Raw genomic sequence first — 18,007 nt, 5'->3', positions numbered from 1 at the left:
GTATGTTTCCACTCTATACTGAGTCGATGCAACACAGAGAACCAGGAGCAGCTTTATGGAGCAATTCAATAAAGCAATGCTCTTTTCTTCTGCCTGTTTCCATGACAATATCTTCATCAGGGCCAACCAGAGGCCACAGAAGCCTCATCATCAGTAATATTAGCTGTAATAACAATGATAATGGCGCTCTTGAAATGCCTTAATGGCAGAGGAGGTAATAATATGACGAATAGCATCCACTACTACACAAACACATAAAGCTCACCGATACTGTCTCCTGTCACCAGGGGCTCCAGCTTTTCAACAATTATGGTCGTCATTCTACTCCGTCTTATTTTGAGCTGTATGTATGTTTCCACTGCTGGCAGCAGTTTGCCATCAAGTTGTTCATGCAAAGTACTCCACAGATAATAATGGCGTGTCTGACCTCAGAAATAGCTGTAATTAAAAAAGCATAATACTGACTTAATTAACCCTCACTGTATATTAGCAGCACCACTGGGATTCGTTTTTTAATGAATGTTTGTGCCATGCTTTCCTAACAAAAACATTTCAGTCATGTCAAATACAACCTTGCAACGATTACGAATATAAAATCTGTCAATTAGTACATTGAAGAAAAGTATGTTGTGAAGATCACGTCACTACAGACCCCAAAAGTATATATATATATATGATCTTTAGCCGGGCATTTCACACATAGGCCTTCATTTATACACGTTTAAATGAATCCCCCTCTCAATAACTACTTTAAGGTTATTTATACAGAACAGGGATCTGACCGTGTACTGTTATAGGTTGAAAAGACGTTTAGATCATCATCAAATGAACACAACATCAGTGCATTATATCAAAATATCACTCCCACTACGGTCTGTGTGGTTTATCGCTTTTTTAATTAATTTTTTATTAAATAAATACAATTATTTTCTGATTATTTTTAGGCCAGCAGAGAAGACCTTGCTGGCCCTATATATATATATATATATATTATTTTAATAATAATAAATATTATTATTTTTATTATTATTATATTATTATTGCCAATGCAATGTACATGGTGTATATGTATTTGTTAATTGTTAAACAACATATATATATATAAAACATGCAAAGAAACAGTTGATGTTGATGATGATTGAAATATATTCAAAACAAACAAACAACATATGTATATATAACATAACAGATTGGCAAAAGAATGAACAAATACATTAAACCATGTGCATTGCATTGGCAATAATAATATAATAATAATAAAAATAATAATAATTATTACTATTAAAATAATTGACAGCATTTTTGTATAAAAAAAGGGTAGATAATGATTGTAAATAAAGTATAATATAATGTCATGTGAATAATGGACGTAAATAAGAGAACAAATTATATTTTATTGTTAATGCCGGGGATTGCATTGAGATCGATTCACAACAACATCAAATATAAATTTCTTGAATGGTACTTTTATGTGTATTCGTGCGTCAATATTGTCAAAGAACAGAGCCCGAGACGCGCTTCATGAGCATAAACAAAAAAAAAAGTGTCTCTGGCTGCTCGGGTCACGTGACTAGTCAGCTGGTTCCTCGGCACATCCGCCTGACTCGCTACTGTTTACAAATCACCGACAGCCTCAACCCGCAGAATGCAGACTTCTGCGCCATCGTAGTAGGTACACTTTACCACCTCAAAGAACCACGTATGTTCCGAGAGACTTTTGCGGATATCTCGAGTGCACGTCGGGACGAATGTCTGTCATTCACGCAGTTCCCAGAAGCCGTTGCGTGAGTCGGAAGTAACAACAGGGCCGCTCGTCTGCTCGGTTACTACTAACGTGTCGAACTAACGTCATGTTTTAATGTTTTCACAATATCTCTTAACCTTTAATATATGTTTTTAAAACCACGTCGGTTGACTGTTGCTATGCGTCAATGCTAGCTACACGCTGTCTGGATGTGATGTTGCTAGTGACCCAAAATATCATTATTTACACGTAAATATATGCCTTAAATCTGCTCTTTGTGCTTTATTTGACTTCTTGTCTCGGACTGTAGGTAGTACATATGTCTGCTGGATGCTAACTCTCCCTGTCAGCAGGTTATAATGCAGTTTCATGCCAGTTTCCACACGATCAGACTGCATTCTTAAGCATGTGCTGAATAAGTGGACACTTGTGTGTTTGATGTTGGTCCTGGTTGAGGTAGTTTTGAAGTACTTTTACTGCTTTGGTGTTAACATGACATGTTGAAATACATTGGTGTCCAAAGTCTTTCCCAACACATTCTAAAGCCACTCAATGATAAAGACTGTAGGTGTTTGTCACTAACTGGTTGAGTGTCATAAGCTACTGCAGATGTTGCTGATGAAGCATTGAAGATCAATGTGTCCGCCTCAGGAATCCCACTCTTGTTGTCGGCCTCCTGTGCAGCATGTGACCGCGCCGGCCCCTGGCTGGGATCCTGTTGAAGCGAAAAGGCATGTGAGTTTGTTTAACTCGGGAGTTTGTCAAAGCCTCAAAATCTGCCAGCGTTGACACTGACTCGTGCTTGTGAGCTCCTGTCACTGCCTTTTTTTTTTTTAGAATAACATGAATCAATTGATTTCTTTGTCTGAAGAGGATTTATCACGATAATTTAATGTTTCTACTGAAAACATGATATTCCTTCAGATGCCTTTAATTATTAAGTCAATTAAATGGAACTCTGGGAGTATGTGGATACAATGTGGAGTTTTGTTTTGAGTTTAAAAACAGTCGAGCCTTAAGGCCAAAGAGGAAGAACATTTCTTTGTGAATCTTTGAGATGACTCTAGTACATTTTGGCATTTCAATGTGACTGTAGGTAGTTATGTAGGTAAGAAGCTCCTTGAACACCTCATCTGGATCCACATGACACTGACAAAATGTGTTTTGTTTAAAAAAAGCTAAATCTTATTTCATGTTGATTGGGTATTCTAGATTTTATAATTCATGTGTTTGAAATTTTAGCTCGGACTGTTTTATTGTATTACTTTAATGCCAGAATATTTTTATGACTGTGGTCCACCATAGCGGGAAGGATGTAAATTGTGTTTCTCTGGGTTTTCCAACAGTTCTGCAGTGTTATTAATAACTTGCTTTAATGCTGATCATTGAAAAATGAAGAAGAAATTCTGAAGAGGAAGTATAGTAAATTCAGTGCACCTTACACTTGCTTAAAAGAGCTGAATTATTAAAATCATATTTGTTTAGTATGTATTCTACATGGTATGAATTAAATTAAAATTCTTCCTGTTTAATTCTTTTTTTAATAGCAAACTTGTGCCTTTATTTGTGCCTCCCTTTAAATTTACGAAATAACATGGTATTTAATGTATAATTCCAATTTATATATATAAATATACACACACAGTGCACATATGCGAACAACATATTCTGTAAAATACTTCTCTATTAAGGGTTATACCCATTTACTACACAGATTAAGTATGAAAATCTTGCTATAGGACCTTTTAAAATGTGTCTTTTTACTGTGTCCGCACATCTGGTTCCAACTTGTGTTTGCATGAGTTGACGTACGTTTGAGTTTCTAAAAAAAAAAGGCTGAATAACATATAAACAAGACATGTTCTTATACAAGAGCATTACATTATCTGTCATCGCCATCTGGATTTCCACACTGCAATCATATTTACACCCTGAGATAAACAATATCTTTTCTGTCACAAGACTGTAGTAATGCACTTATGATGAAATTAAAATAAATTGATTTACAAACATAAATTCTGTTTCCATTAAACGTAAATAACCTGGTAACTTTTATTTATTTATTACTTTAAATGTATGTCTTTAACCCACTTCTGTAAATCAGTGTTGGTCACATGACACTGGCAGACTCTCCGGGCAGGTCGACAAAGTGTCCCAGTAGAAAACATTGTTAAGAGAATAGAGAGTTCTAGTACTAAAGTCATGACTGTTCATTAATAAACCATCATTACTGGAAATATGAAAAAAGTAATATTTATAATTATCATTGAAAGATTTTCACATATTTTCACTTTAAACCAAGACGATCTCAACCTAGAGTTCAGCATATGTACCGACGGCAACAGTTTTCACTGCATGTGATTCATTCATAGAAGAATCAAACAGATGTTTCCAAGACGACAGACCCTCACATCAGTCACGTTTCATTTCTGTCTTTTCTATTGCAGAAGAAAGTATCTGATTTATGACAGATAACTCTATTCAAATGCTAAGTGGCTTTTTAGAGATTCCTTTGTTGGTTATTTTCACAATTAATAAACCAAAGGAGAACGGAAAGCCGTGTGGAAGATTGGGCCAGCCTGTGAATTAGGCTAACTATATTCATAAATGTGGAATAATCCCGAGCCGGATAAAGACTGGAGGCTGAATCTGTTAACCTACATTATCAAGCTGAAAACTCTGTGAACTCCAGTTGACTGGAAGTGATTACCAAAAGTTTGCCTAGTATTGTGGTTATAGTAACTCATTGTCTTCCAATTTCTAACATTTAATAACATGTAATACGTGTGTGTGATCAATACAGTCATTGACACTATAAAACAATAAAGGTGAAGAAATGTGTCTGCACAGATGTTGGCACAATAGCAGATGCACAGTAATACAAATCTTTAGTCAAAGCTGTTGATGATGATGATCAGATGACGTGAGGTCCAGCTTCATGATATATAATGGTTAAGTACGAATAAATGAACATTTTGTACAATACATTTCAATAGTTTAACATGAGAGTGCATGCATGCATGCATTCAGGTCTTTATTTTTATTATCCTAATTAAATATGAAGTGTCTGTTGCTACGTGACGAGCAGATTGTTGCATATAAATATTCATTTTATTTATTAATTTGCCTCCATAATGACCTAATTATCATGACTGCTTATGTTTAATATATGGGGGAGGACAACAGCCAAGAAGTCATTTTAGACAGACTATAAACTCTGCTGGTGTCTTTAATCCAAAGAGAAAATGTTATTTTTATTGTAGTATTTGCTCCTACATAAATTGATTTATCTAAAGAAAAATTACCTGCTGTTTTGTTTCCTTATTTGGAATTGAATTTTGTTGAAATGCTATTTGAACGTTTTAATGCATATTTTCAATGCATAGATAGCCATAGCTGTGTTTATTGTTTCTAGACTTTCAATCTTTCTTCACACATCTTAAAATAACTTTTGCCTTTTAACTATTTTTTTTTAATGATTATATTCCATCCATTGACTTCATTGGTCTTTTGTTTTGAATGATCTCAAAATATCGCAGCAGAATAAACGGACAACTATCAAACACATGTAGCATGTATGTAATGTAGCATGTTCATTTTGTGGCTCCAGGTCAATGGAGTGAGAACTATATGTAGAGTTGTTTGTATATGTTTTGTGAGTTGACACAAGGCGACGTCTGAATGTGGATCAGGTTTTGGCACTTATCTTTGACATAGTACGAGAAGTGTAGGTAGATGCAAAAGGTGAGTGATGGTGAGTGATGGTGGAGTTTGTGATCAAGTTTAAGTTCCGGAAGAGTAAAGATGGAGACTTTCTATCAGGGAAGGATCAGTGTCAATCTTTTACAGAGCACCCTACAGGGAGGAGAAGGCGAGCGTGAAATGGCTTCTGGTCTCTGGCTCTGCACAATGAAGTCCCAGATCCTCCATTTGTCCAGATTTTTCTCCTACCCGCCAGTGTTTTGACAAGAGGAATCAGGGATGCTGTGGAGGATTTTTTTAAAAAAAAATAGAAGAAGGGATCATCAGGCCATGCCTGATACGTTTGTCAAAAATCTACAAAAGGCAGACGAAAGTGCATGCACTGTCCCCAGGTGGGCAACAGAAGCCCCCCCCCACACAGTGACGCATGGTATCAGGCTTGACCAGGGACAGTTTCTTGCTGTAGCAAAGATGACTTGTTGACCTGATGTTAATGTTTTTAGGCATTTCTTGCATTTGCATGTATGTTTTTTAATCAGTTGAAAAATTGGTTTGTTAAACATATCTGCAGTTTTCAAAGTAAACAAACTTTTTCAGGCTGATGTTGTTTTTGTTGATGTTTGGTGAAGATTGTCAATATATTTTGTGAAAATTATCATTGTTGTTAAAGAAAAACAAAGGAAGTGAACTTTTAAAATCAAAATTTGTTAAAAACAGCCTTTGAAACTCTTTTTCAACAATGTTTGACCGATCAGCTCTAATGTAGTGCCCCGCCATGTTGGATTGATCCGATCATTGATTGGTTGAGAAATATTGTCATTCTGCCAAACCTTGTGATTTAAGAACATTCGCAGTTGGTCCAGTAATAAACAAAATGTTGTTTTGAAAGGTATAAACTTTAATATACTTTCAAGTATGCCTCACAATGAAAAATATTGACTATATGTACTTTAATAAGCCTTTCTTATTTAACGTCTTGTTTTTTCTCCTGCAGAAAGACCAACCTCTTCTATTGAGTGACAGCTTAGGTGAGTGACGGTGAGTACTGACATTCCTGTGCCGAATTGATTGGTTTTGTTTGGAAGAAAGGTCAGAGGTGATAGTTTTCTCTCACACAGATGAGTGAGATAACTTGTCTCTTTGCGTAGGTTTGGCCGGGTCGCAGCCATGCAGCACCCAAACTTCGAGACCCGTCACCCGCTTCAGACGGACGAGCAGCAAGAGACCGGCTTCGACCCGCTCAATAACTTCAACAAGAACCACAGTACGTCACATACAAGGCTCATTTATTCACGTCGTTTCTGCAGAAGGCAAACCAGGAAGTCATGTGTTGATGTTTGCTGCTGCGTCTTTAATGCCGGTGAGGAGAAGTAATCGTCTCGAGGAGCTTAATTGGGGCTTAAGTAAAGAATCCGGTGGCTCGTGCTTAAGTGTGAGTCACCTGACATGTCAAAGCCCAGGAGGGTGTTTTTGTGTTCATCTGCGTGTGAGTGAAAAGGTTGACGGCTGACATGTGGAGCTGATGAATATTCATGGCGAGCGTCCCTGTGGAATCAGCCACAGCTGTAATTGATGTTGATAGACGGCTCTCACTTAAACGCATCCTCACCTGCAAGACATGTGAACATTATTAGAAGCACAAGTCCAGATCATACTGATGCTTCTGCCTCCTTTTTTCATTAACTCTCATTATTTGCTAAATTAATGATGGTCCCAAAGTACTGCAGTAACATGTGACCGATGACGTGACAGCGTACACACTCAGGTAATAAACCTTTGTAGCCATTAATGGTGTCAGAGGATGATATTCAGTGATCAAAGTATTGCACGATTACTTGCATAAAGGACGGTAAACTCTTTTCCTTTCCGTGTTATTAATATTTTACTTTTTCAATGTTTCTTTTGACAATTTCATCTTCAATTTTGTCATGTTATGTATTTGCATGTTTTGAATAGGTATATAAAGTTATATGAATATATGTTTTTTTTATTCATATCATAACATTATTGACTTTTTATTGTGGTTTTCTCCATTGATTTTTTTTTAAATAATCTGATGGGGAAAGAAAACATTTCCTTTACAACATTTATCACACTATATGTACTTTGATGGTTGTAATTTATGTCAACATGGAAACTTTTTTTTTCTTAAATGCAGTTAATTATATGTATATATATATTTGTTTCAAGACAAATGTGATGGTTGATATCTTTTAATAGAATTATACTATATTCATCAAAACTACATCCCCCCCCCCCTCCCAATTATATACTTCTCTTTACTACAAATAATAATAATAATAACAATACAAATACTAACAAACATCATTTTTACCCTCTTTTTTTTTGTTTAACCTTGTGGCCCCCTAAAGAGTACTCACTTAAGAAAATGTATCTGCCCTGCCTTAAACTGTCAAAGTGAATTAAGATTATCTTAGCCCAAAACAATTATTGTCACGTTACACATCAATTGCTAAACAGAGATGCCTTTTCCTTTCTTCAAGTTGTGGATCAAATAAGTGATGAATGGATGAGCTGGTGACCTCACAACGAAGATCAGAGGAGGAAAATAAATAAATGTTTGTGTAAAATCAGAGCAAAATAAATTAAATATAAATAACTAGAAATTATTAGAAAATAGAAAACAAACTGTTAATGAAAGAGGGAACGTTTTTCAAGAGAAAGCATATTTTGATTAAGTTTTCCTCAGCAGGTGGTTCTGTTGATGGCAGCACTGACTCGCCATCAACCTTCCTGTCGTACAGGTGAGTGTTTCAACTTCCCACACTGGGCTCTACTGGTTTACTGCTGGTGGACGTGTTGGAAGGAAAGTCATAAATCTCCTCCGTCTCCTCCTCAGGAAAGAATGGGATGACTTGTTCTCCAACAGTAATTACCTGGCCAGGATCCGGCAGGCAGGCATCAGCGGGCGACTAAGGAGCAGCAGATTTCGGAGCGTATGCTGGAAGGCGAGTGCCAAACACATAAAGCTCTTCTATCGAGTTTGATAAAGCACCTCTGGCAGATCCTCATCATACTGCTGCTTTGAAAGTAGCTGCACGTGTGCTTGACTTTGAGGGTCAAATTAAAAGTTTTTCTCCCTCTTTTTTTTTCTCAGTTGTTTTTGGATGCTCTGCCTGAAGATAAGAGTCAGTGGATCAACAAGACCAGGGAGCAGCGCTCACATTATGAGAAGATCAAAGACACGGTAAATCAGCAGAACATGCCGATCAAACCTTTACTCTTTTAACTTCACTATTTATGTTGCATTTCTGGCCAGAAAATAAATCTTGTGTTTCTCCAGAAATGAAAGATCAGAACACATTATAATTATTCATTACTAGAATCCCATCAAAGCTCTTTTCTGATGTGAACAGCAGCAGATTACTTGGCGGCAAATATCTTTGACGACTTGGATAAAAAGCGTAGAAATTGGACGTTTTCGATTGTTTGCTCACACCATATAAGAGGGACTTTTTAGTACAAAAAGTGCTTATTCTGATGAAAAGTTTTCATTTTGTAACAAAATTGTTTATTTGTGGCAGCATATCACCAACCCTCGGAAAGCTGCAGGTCAGCAGGATCTGGTGGTCAACAACCCTCTCTCACAGGACGAAGGGGTGAGTCGGCAAGAAATGTCATGCCAGAGATATCATTTAGAGCTGATGTCAATTTTGAAACCTGTGAGCTTGTGATCTGTCGCACTCTATTGGATTTGTGTATATATGTTTTTATGAATGTTAAGGAATAAAAATCAACATGTCATATGTTATCATTGAATAGTTAAGATCGAAGGAATCTCTTCAGAATATAACCCTAATTCAGAGTGGAACCACACAAAAAGTTCAACAACAAAATATGATTCCAATTTGGGTTAAAGACGTGTACAAAGACAGTGACCCAGTCTCAACAATAATTGACCTCATTTGGCCCTCAACCAGTTGAGTCTCAGACCCTTGATCTAGAGCAGTAATAATACTGTAATTAGTATTATATGGACTGAGAACAACTAAAATGTATGTGTTTTTTTATATATTGTTTCTTCTGCAAACAAATAAAGAACTTCTTGAGACTGATTTTGTGTATTTTTTCCAGAGCTTGTGGAACAAGTTCTTTCAGGACAAAGAGCTTAAAGGGATGATCAAGCAGGACGTCCTGAGAACGTAAGAAGTGCATCTAAAGCAACAATTCAAAGTAGCTCCTGCTGGTAAATCTCAAGCACGTCATCTCTGTTGGTGAAGGTTTCCAGAGATACGATACTTCCAGGACGTGGAAGTGAGGACCAAGCTGACGGACATCCTCTTCTGTTATGCCAGAGAAAACGAGCAGCTTCTGTACAAGCAGGTACAAACATCCTCTCGACGTAGGGGTTTATCCGTGACTTACAAGCCGACAAATAACTTTCTAATAATCACTGAAGTCCGAGTCAGTTGCCAGAAGATTCAGGGACACAAAGTGAAAGTGACACTTGGCTGAACAATCGTTAACGTCTGAATTAAAGCTGCCATGGCCCATTATCCAGCTCCTCCATCATTATTAAAGAGAAAGTGACCCGCCCTGTGTCTGCAGGGGATGCACGAGCTGCTGGCTCCCATCGTCTTCGTGCTGCACTGTGACCACCAGGCTTTCCAGCACGCCAGCGAGACGGCCGACCCCAGGTCAGACACCCGTGAACTTAAGACGACACGAAATGAGCTATTGGAGTATTAATGTGCGTTGTTGGTGTCTGTGTTTCCACAGCGAGGAGATGAAGTGCTTGCTGAACCCTGTGTACCTTGAGCATGATGCTTAGTGAGTATTCTGGAGCATTAGAGTTACCTCTGCCAAGGAGGTTAAGTGAATGTCTGCTCGCACTTCTTTCTTTCATGTGGTTTTAGAAAGGTTTGAATTAAAGATTTTCTTAAGGAGAAGAATAAGAGCTTGTGTTTCATCTAGTTGAGAATGATGCATTTATTATTCAACTCTCTCTTCCCAGTGCCTTGTTCTCTCAGCTGATGGAGACAGCAGAACCCTGGTTCTCCAGCTATGAGAGAGAAGTCAGGAGGGTGAGTGCGCTTTGTTCAACACAACTATCATTTCTTGTTTCCCATCGATTATCTAAAGACAGACAAAGATTATTATTATTTTGTCACCTTTCTCTCTCAAACAAAAGGGACTCAAAAAAGTACTTACTGAAGAGTAAATATCATCACATTTAAAGTTGTCATTTAAAGAGATTTCATTATTTTGTTGTGAAGAGATTTATATAAAAATTAATAATATTTAAACAATACAATTAGATGAAAATGTTCCAAATACAGAGTTAAACTATATCGAAAACCCTTAAAAAGTCTTAAAGGGCCTAACATTCATGATTAAAAGAATTTAAATGTCTCAAATCTGCAACAGTTTAATTTCCAATTCCAACAGAACGTTAGACTAATGTTGTTACGATAAAAAACACGTTTAAAGTTTTCTTGATATATTTTGATTTTAAATATTTCTTTGTGTAAACAAATAATCTTAGTTAGTGTTGTTGGCTGCCTCAATGAACAACATACTGTGACTTAATACCGTTTTTTATAGCATAACTGACATGATCTGATTGTTGTTGTTACAGTTGTGGACAGAGGACTATTTATTTTATTTAGTTATATTGTTTTTAAAGTGCATGTTTCCTCCACACCATTATTAATGCAGAGGTACAGAGAGAATGTGTCATCACAGCTTGAAACGGTGTCTTCATTGATCCACTTGAGCAAACGATCGGGGACAGCTGTTCTTCTGCCACATTGAGGTCTAATCGTATCAAGGACACTGTTATAAAAAGCCTCTCCCTGCAGGGCAAAGAGGAGATGCTCACCAGCATCCCCTTCGCGCGGCCCCAGGATTCGGGCCCATCCGTTGCCATAGTGACCAAAGTCAACCGCATCCAGGACCAGCTGGTGAAGAGGCACGACGTGGAGCTGCACATGCACGTCAACCGCCTGGAGATCGCGCCGCAGATCTACGGCATGTCAGTCCTGACGCTGCCACACCTTCTGCTCACACGTACACAAACACCCGTGTCTCTTCGTCCCTCAGCCGGTGGGTGCGTCTGCTCTTCGGGCGAGAGTTCCCCCTCCAGGACCTGCTGGTGGTCTGGGACGCACTGTTCGCCGACAGCATCACGCTGGACCTGGTGGATTACATCTTCGTGGCCATGCTGCTGTACATCCGAGACGCACGTACGCCGCCTTTGTTTGTCATACCTAGTCGTCCAACTGGACACACTTGAGCGGAAGAGAAGTTAAAAAAAAAAAAAAGTCTTATTGACGATAATCAAGTAAATGATCAACATGCCCGGCTGCCGGTTTAAATCCAAGTGGCCTCGGTCAAACACATAACGGTTGCTGCTATTTGTGCGTTCGTGTTTAATGTTCCCTCTTCCTCTTAGTCATGCGTCACAAGTGGATCCGAGTCCGGAACATCGAGATTACCAGTGTTAAGTGCTTGAATGTAGTGGAAGAATTAGATTATTAAGGCTGCAGGACATGAGCAAACTTTATGTCATCCACTGATCTCAGTGAGCTCGAAACATCCCTGGTGTTAATGTTAGCCAATCGTTTATATTCAATGACTTAAAGCAACACTATTTTTAACATCATTATTAACAATATTATAATTATTTTCATATTTTGTAGTAGAACACTAGATTTAAGTTAACAATGTTCTTCACTCCACACCCAGTCTGTGAGTTTTATGTGACTCAATCTGCTTTAGAACATTGGGTCAGAGACGGTGTTTTCATATGAAATATAGAGAGAGATTTTCAACCTCATAGGAAAATTAAAAAGTAAACTGACACAACTAAAGCCTTTATCTGCTTTTGACTTTGGCAAAAATGGGCAAAAAACCCCGAAGAATTCACCGTATTGCAATTCCACCATTCAGCCGCTAGAGGAATCCCATTAAAAAGAAAACCCATAGGGCCTTTAACAAGTGCAAGGTGTAGACCAGTAGCAGGATGAGGAGCAGAACAGCCTAAAATGGAAATAAATACGATCAAAATTCACTGTAAAAATTAATTGTTTTGTTGTTGCTCTAGAATAATTGATGCAATTAACATTGATTTATTGATTATATTGTTTAGAAATAAGAAACTGTTGGTTAGTTGTGTCATGTTCTTTGATCTATATTTACAGGGTGTTGACTTTTCTAGCTACAGCAAACAAACAAAAGTACTTGTAACCATTTAACAGAATCAGTGTTCCTGATGTCTTCTGCATCTTGTGGTGATCGTGCTGCTGTGTTTCAGTCACTGCCAGTAACTTCCAGACCTGCCTGGGCCTGCTCATGCACTACCCTCCCATCGGAGACATCAACGCTCTCATCCAGAAAGCTCTTTTCCTGCGAGACCCCAAAGTAAGAATTGATGTATGAACTACATGTTTGTGTGTTACTCGTGCATGACTGGATCCCACAACTCTTTTTAAAAGATGTCCGAATATCTCCAGGAAGATGGAGGGTTTGAGTTGGATTTGTAGAAGCTGAGACCATTTAAGTATAAGCGCAGAGCAGCTCCATCAGTTTCTCACTCACTCACTCTTTATCTTGACTGTCATCGGTGTGTTGCTGACGGTGCAGTTTCTGTGACCCTGACATATGGCTGCGGTGAGAGATGAAAGCTGCTTTCATGTTGGAGGGAAGAAGTGAATGTCATCTCAGCGTCTCAAAATAAAGATCAGCGGTAATTAATAATGTAATGGATACATCAGGATCATTTTTTGATGCATCTTTTTGATTGACAGACAGTCTTCCTAAACGTAAGACACAGTTTCTAACTAAGAGTTCAAAGGTTAAAATATTTTGGTATTAAAAAAAAGCGTACAAACTTTCAGAATAGTTAGTTTGGGACATTATTTACTGACCTTTAATCTCATGACCACTTATCGACGGTGACCAGAGTCGGCCTCGGGTGCACGAGCGAGTCACGGCTCTGACGTCTGAAATAATTCGTCAGACGGGGCAGAAAAATAGGCGATGACTCAACAGATCTACACACTTGACGTTGATGTGTTTTTGTTGTTGTCTTCTCTTCCACTTCAAGAACAACCCGCGACCCGTCAACTATCAGTTCCAGCAGAACCTGGATTATTACAAGACGAGAGGAGCCGACCTGATGAATAAGACTCGGTATAACACACACACGCACACACACACACACTTGACTCATGTCGAGTGTTTTGTGAGTCATTCTTAACCTTTAAGGTCGCAAGTTTGTTTGAAGCTTGACAACAACACAAATGACTCTCAGGCAGACACTCAAATATATAAAACTATTTTCTAAAATAATATCTTAAGTCTCATCGCACTTATTTTGCTCGTATCGTTTCAGCTCCAGCACTAAGCCGGTTCCTCTCAACATCAACAAAGTCTCCAACAGTCTGCTGAACTTCGGCAGGAAGCTGATCGCTCCGGCCATCTCCGGAGGCTCCAGCGGCTTCTCGCCCATCAACAGCGAGGTCCAGCCCTCCGTCCCTGCGCCCGCCATCCCTCACCCGCTGGCCAAAACTCCCCCACACCAGGAGCTGCAGCACACCCAGAGTCCGGTCAAGAACCAGCACTACCGCCTGCTCAAGTCTGAGAGTATGCCGGTCCACCTGAACAAAGGTATTTGACATGAAAGCCGGAGCTCCTGCACTAACGGGTGGAGAGGTTTTGATCCGGGCTTCACTTTCTCTTAGATGTAGTTTCAGGCGGGGCTTCCCAGGTTCCCTTCCCAGTCCAGACTCACACTGACACACAAGGTAACCGCTGCCATGGCAACCGCCTGTGTCAACCCACCCCCTCCAAACAATTCCATGACCAACATCTATCGTTTATGATGCATTTCCTGCATTTTGAAGAAAACATTTGGTGTAAACCTTACCAGCAGGGGGAGCCATTGCTTCTGTGCAGAATATTTACACACTAATGGATATCATGGATTAACATTTGACAAATCTTAAGAAAAATAAACTATATCATATAATTGTTTTATATCGAATTAAATTCACATAATTGAATTTATTTGATTCATGCTTCTTCGTGTAGTTTCGGGTTCTGGTCAGCAGAGGGTGACAAACCTCAGTTTAACAAAGGATAATTCACCCTTAAAACTAATTTTATGTTTTTTTTTAATTTGATTTATGTCAAAGATTCAATGCTTAACTAACACCTAAACCTTCTGAATGATGACAACCACTGATCCAAAGATGCCCTTGAGTTTAACCTCTGACCTTTGCTCTTTTGACCTCCTCTCTGTGCTGGTGCGGGTCAGGCCAGAGCTCCAGGACCGTCAGCTCCTCTCCGAGCATAGAATCTCTGTCCACCGGACGCGGCCAATCGTCAGCGTCGCCTCCTCTCCCCCCGTCGAGAGGAGGCAGCGACGTCAGCACTTCTTCTCCTCCACTCTCGGCCACCAAGAAAGACTCCTTCTTCAACATCACTCGCTCTCGCTCACACAGCAAGAGCATGAGCAAGAAAGACACGGTGAGCGGAGACCTCTGAATCTTAATCGTCTGACCTCTGACCTCTGACCGCGACCGTGTGCTCGCAGGACGAGGAGCTGGAGTGTCAGGTTTCCTTCCTGCAGGGTCAGATCAACGACCTGGAGGCCATGAGCAAGTACTGTGCCAAGATGATGAACTCCCACATCTGTAGGTGTCAAATATGATGGCTCGTTCTGACGGGATGAGTTTTGCTCAACGTGAGAAATGTGTTCTTCACCGCAGGTAAAATCCAGGAGGTGATTCTGCAGGAACATCTGGAGAAAGAAGACGAAGTTCTGGTGTCGCTGGCTGGACTCAAGCAGGTGTGTCGTCGTCACCACCTTAGTCCCTCCAGGTCAATGTGTTTTGTGTGGAAGCCTGGACATGACATGGTCATAATTCTGTATATGAAAACAATTCATGTTTCTGGAGATTAAGTCTTGTTTACTATAACCACGCCCACTGTTTTGTGATTAGTCAAACATCAAGGTTTGTCACCCCGTGTCATCAATCCTAGAAGTCTCGAACTCCAAGGGACTTGATGTATAAACAAAGCGGGCGTGATTACAGCCGGCTGGAGGAGGAGTGAAGCCATTATTACGTCATAATGGACTCCACTCTCGTAACCTCTCCTTCGCCAAGATTTCAGACGGGGGAGAACTTTAAAAAGTAATAATTAAAAACATGGTCATAATGAGTGAGTCAGGAGAGTTTTTACATCCGTTGCCCTTTAAAGAAAAATTTAAATAAGACATTTGAGGCCATGAATATAATTTTGTGTAAGTATCATTTCTTCACCCTATTTCCCACTTTCTATGAGATGATCACACACTGAAAATGGAAAGGTGTTTTTAAAGCTTTTTTATGAGTGAACTTTAAGTGCACGATTGGAGGAAACTTTGTACCAACATAAAACATTTACATAAACAGACCATCTCTGTCAGTCCAGGAAGTGACAGAATTGACAATAATCTGACAGACGACACATGTGACTCACCCACACGGAATGAATCACTTTCAACTGTACAATGCAAAATAAACCTTCACCTGATAAACGATGATCATTAAAGTTTAACAATGATCTTTGATTTTAAGAAGGAAAACTGTTGGAATGTATTGATTACCCGCAAGTTTTTTATTTTGTTTTTCCTTCTTATTTTTCCATTATTTATATGTAATTTTATATAAATACAAAAAAAAAACACCAAAAAAATCAAGTGTAAGGTTTACAATAAAAGAGAAATGTGACACGGTTCAGCCAATCAGTGACGCCGTCACATGTATCCTAGACACATTCTGTCACATGTAAAAGTCACATGCATCTTTTTATAAATATAAATGTTTTATTTGGTACAAAGTGTGCTCTAATCGCTCACTTGGAGTTCCGTGACTGATCACAAAAGCTTATAAAAAGTATTCACGGTAGCAGCGTGTGATTTCATCATGTAGGTGGTACTAACACAGGCGCTATGTAGTTTTTAAAATAAATACTAAAATTAAAAATGTTTAGAAGGTGATTTTAAAAACTGATTTTTTTTTTTCGTTTCATGCTTCCAGATCAAAGACATCCTGAAGGGGGCGCTGCGGTTCAACCAGAGTCTGCTGGAGGCTGAGGAGAACGAGGAGATCACCATCGCTGATGACCACTACACCTCCACGGCTGCAGCCGCCGCCGCCGCCGCCGCCGCCGCCGCACAGACGGCGCTCGAGCTGCAGTTCAGCGGTCGACAGGAAGATGGCAGCAGGGGGAGCGAAGGGGCCGAGGAGACGGAGGGAGACGAGGAGACAGAGGGAGCAGAGGAGACGGAGGGAGCCGAGGACCGGCCGGCGACGACTCCGTCTGAGCAGCAGGTGAGTTGTGTGTCCTCGTGCTCGTCTTAAATGGCGGTGGATTAAATTGCGAGTTGGAGTAGATTAAAGTGTGTGTCGTGCAGGCGGCAGCTGGAGGGTGTGTCGAGGGCAAGAACTGGGACGACTACATCCTGGTGTCCCAGGACGAGGACCTCCTGGCGGTCGGAGGAGGAGGAGGAGGGAATGCTGAGCGCACGCCCCCGGTCCGGAGGGGCCGCGCTCTGGTCCGCCTGGAGCCGGAGGGAGCGGCCGGAACCTTCCAGGACCCGCTGATGGCCGCCGCCACGTCCGGCTCCTCCAGCCCGGACGAGGGCTCCACCAACAGCAAGGACTCTGACTTTAGCATCGTCAACCCCAACGACTTGTGAGGAGGACGTGAGGAAGCTGCTGCCGTTGCACACGTGAACTTTTCTAGCCTCCAAACCCTTCAAAGTGTCATCACCTCGTCAAACTGCACCAGTGCCTCGGACCACGACGGAACCAAACCTGACTGTGATTCTTTCTGTTCCATCTTTTTTAGGAGAACTTTTTAAAGCCCGACGACGGTTAATCTTTAGTCCTATTTCTGTTCGAGTCGATTCTGTTGTGAATGTTTTTAAATCTGCTTCTTCTTTTTATTTTCTGTTTCTTCTTCCTCAATGTAAACAAATGCACGCGTAGATCGTCCACTCAGCATAATGAACTCTCCACCAATAAAAGTGCATCATGACCTTGAGTGTTTGGGAACGTTATTGGGAAATTCATCTGGATTTATGAAGCGCTAGCTTTTAATCAAATAAATCATGTCAGGACCGTTTTCAAGGACTTTTTAAATGTAAAACATCTGACCAGGCTTTTAACACTGATCCTAGACCAGAGCTCAAGTCTCTCTGGCCGTATTTTGAGGACTCCAGCTGATCTTAAATCAGTGGCATCGCAAATGTAAGACTATAATAAACCTACATATTTACTTATTAAACTGTTAACTATTAACTACAAATCTATATGATTCAGTACTCGAGAGATAAAAAACTAAATGCATTAAATTCCCTCTTACTGGAAAATATCATTTTAAATGTTTGGAATTGGTAACAGTTTGTTACCAAAACATTCGACCAAAGGATACACAAAGATATAAAGAATTATAATTCAACTGGAAATAAGTCTGACTCGTTTGAAAGTAGTTTTTTATGGACATTCTTATAGTTAGAAATAGCTTGAAAGTTGCCTCAGGCCTTGT

The 18,007-nt window shown here is 39.7% G+C and overlaps 1 protein-coding gene across 6 annotated transcripts; it reads left to right on the top strand.

The window, feature by feature from the left end:
• Positions 1-1,588: 1,588 nt before the first annotated feature.
• Positions 1,589-17,500, top strand: tbc1d5 (TBC1 domain family, member 5). 6 transcript variants are annotated; one of them, XM_087787617.1, is made up of 24 exons: positions 1,624-1,668; positions 2,396-2,475; positions 6,441-6,484; positions 6,595-6,710; positions 8,157-8,211; positions 8,307-8,415; positions 8,565-8,654; positions 8,992-9,066; positions 9,542-9,609; positions 9,688-9,790; positions 10,016-10,104; positions 10,187-10,237; positions 10,422-10,491; positions 11,269-11,441; positions 11,510-11,652; positions 12,723-12,829; positions 13,515-13,600; positions 13,803-14,077; positions 14,152-14,214; positions 14,727-14,938; positions 15,006-15,105; positions 15,181-15,260; positions 16,495-16,788; positions 16,872-17,500. In XM_087787617.1, the coding sequence occupies exons 4-24, from the start codon at positions 6,614-6,616 to the stop codon at positions 17,154-17,156; spliced, it is 2,625 nt and encodes an 874-aa protein (XP_087643743.1). In that variant the 5' UTR covers positions 1,624-1,668; positions 2,396-2,475; positions 6,441-6,484; positions 6,595-6,613; the 3' UTR covers positions 17,157-17,500. The 6 variants fall into 6 exon arrangements, with proteins under 6 accessions (XP_087643744.1, XP_087643740.1, XP_087643741.1 ...); XM_087787616.1 differs by having other exon boundaries at positions 1,625-1,668; positions 2,396-2,479; XM_087787618.1 differs by lacking the exon at positions 2,396-2,475 and having other exon boundaries at positions 1,589-1,668; positions 8,160-8,211.
• The last annotated feature ends 507 nt before the right edge of the window (positions 17,501-18,007 follow it).

The sequence above is a fragment of the Callionymus lyra genome, chromosome 3 (assembly GCF_982586985.1).
Source record: "Callionymus lyra chromosome 3, fCalLyr1.hap1.1, whole genome shotgun sequence".
Classification (NCBI taxonomy): domain Eukaryota; kingdom Metazoa; phylum Chordata; class Actinopteri; order Syngnathiformes; family Callionymidae; genus Callionymus; species Callionymus lyra.
The sequence above is the reverse complement of the archived record's forward strand: the minus strand, read 5'-3'. Positions and strand labels throughout refer to the sequence as shown.

Bases quoted from the DNA above. Each gene is read 5' to 3' on its own strand.
- tbc1d5 (XM_087787614.1), top strand. From the start codon at position 6,614: ATGCAGCACCCAAACTTCGAGACCCGTCACCCGCTTCAGACGGACGAG. The intron at 11,653-12,722 runs GTACGCCGCCTT...GCTGTGTTTCAG, and splicing joins GCTGTACATCCGAGACGCAC to TCACTGCCAGTAACTTCCAG. The intron at 13,601-13,802 runs GTATAACACACA...GTATCGTTTCAG, and splicing joins GACCTGATGAATAAGACTCG to CTCCAGCACTAAGCCGGTTC.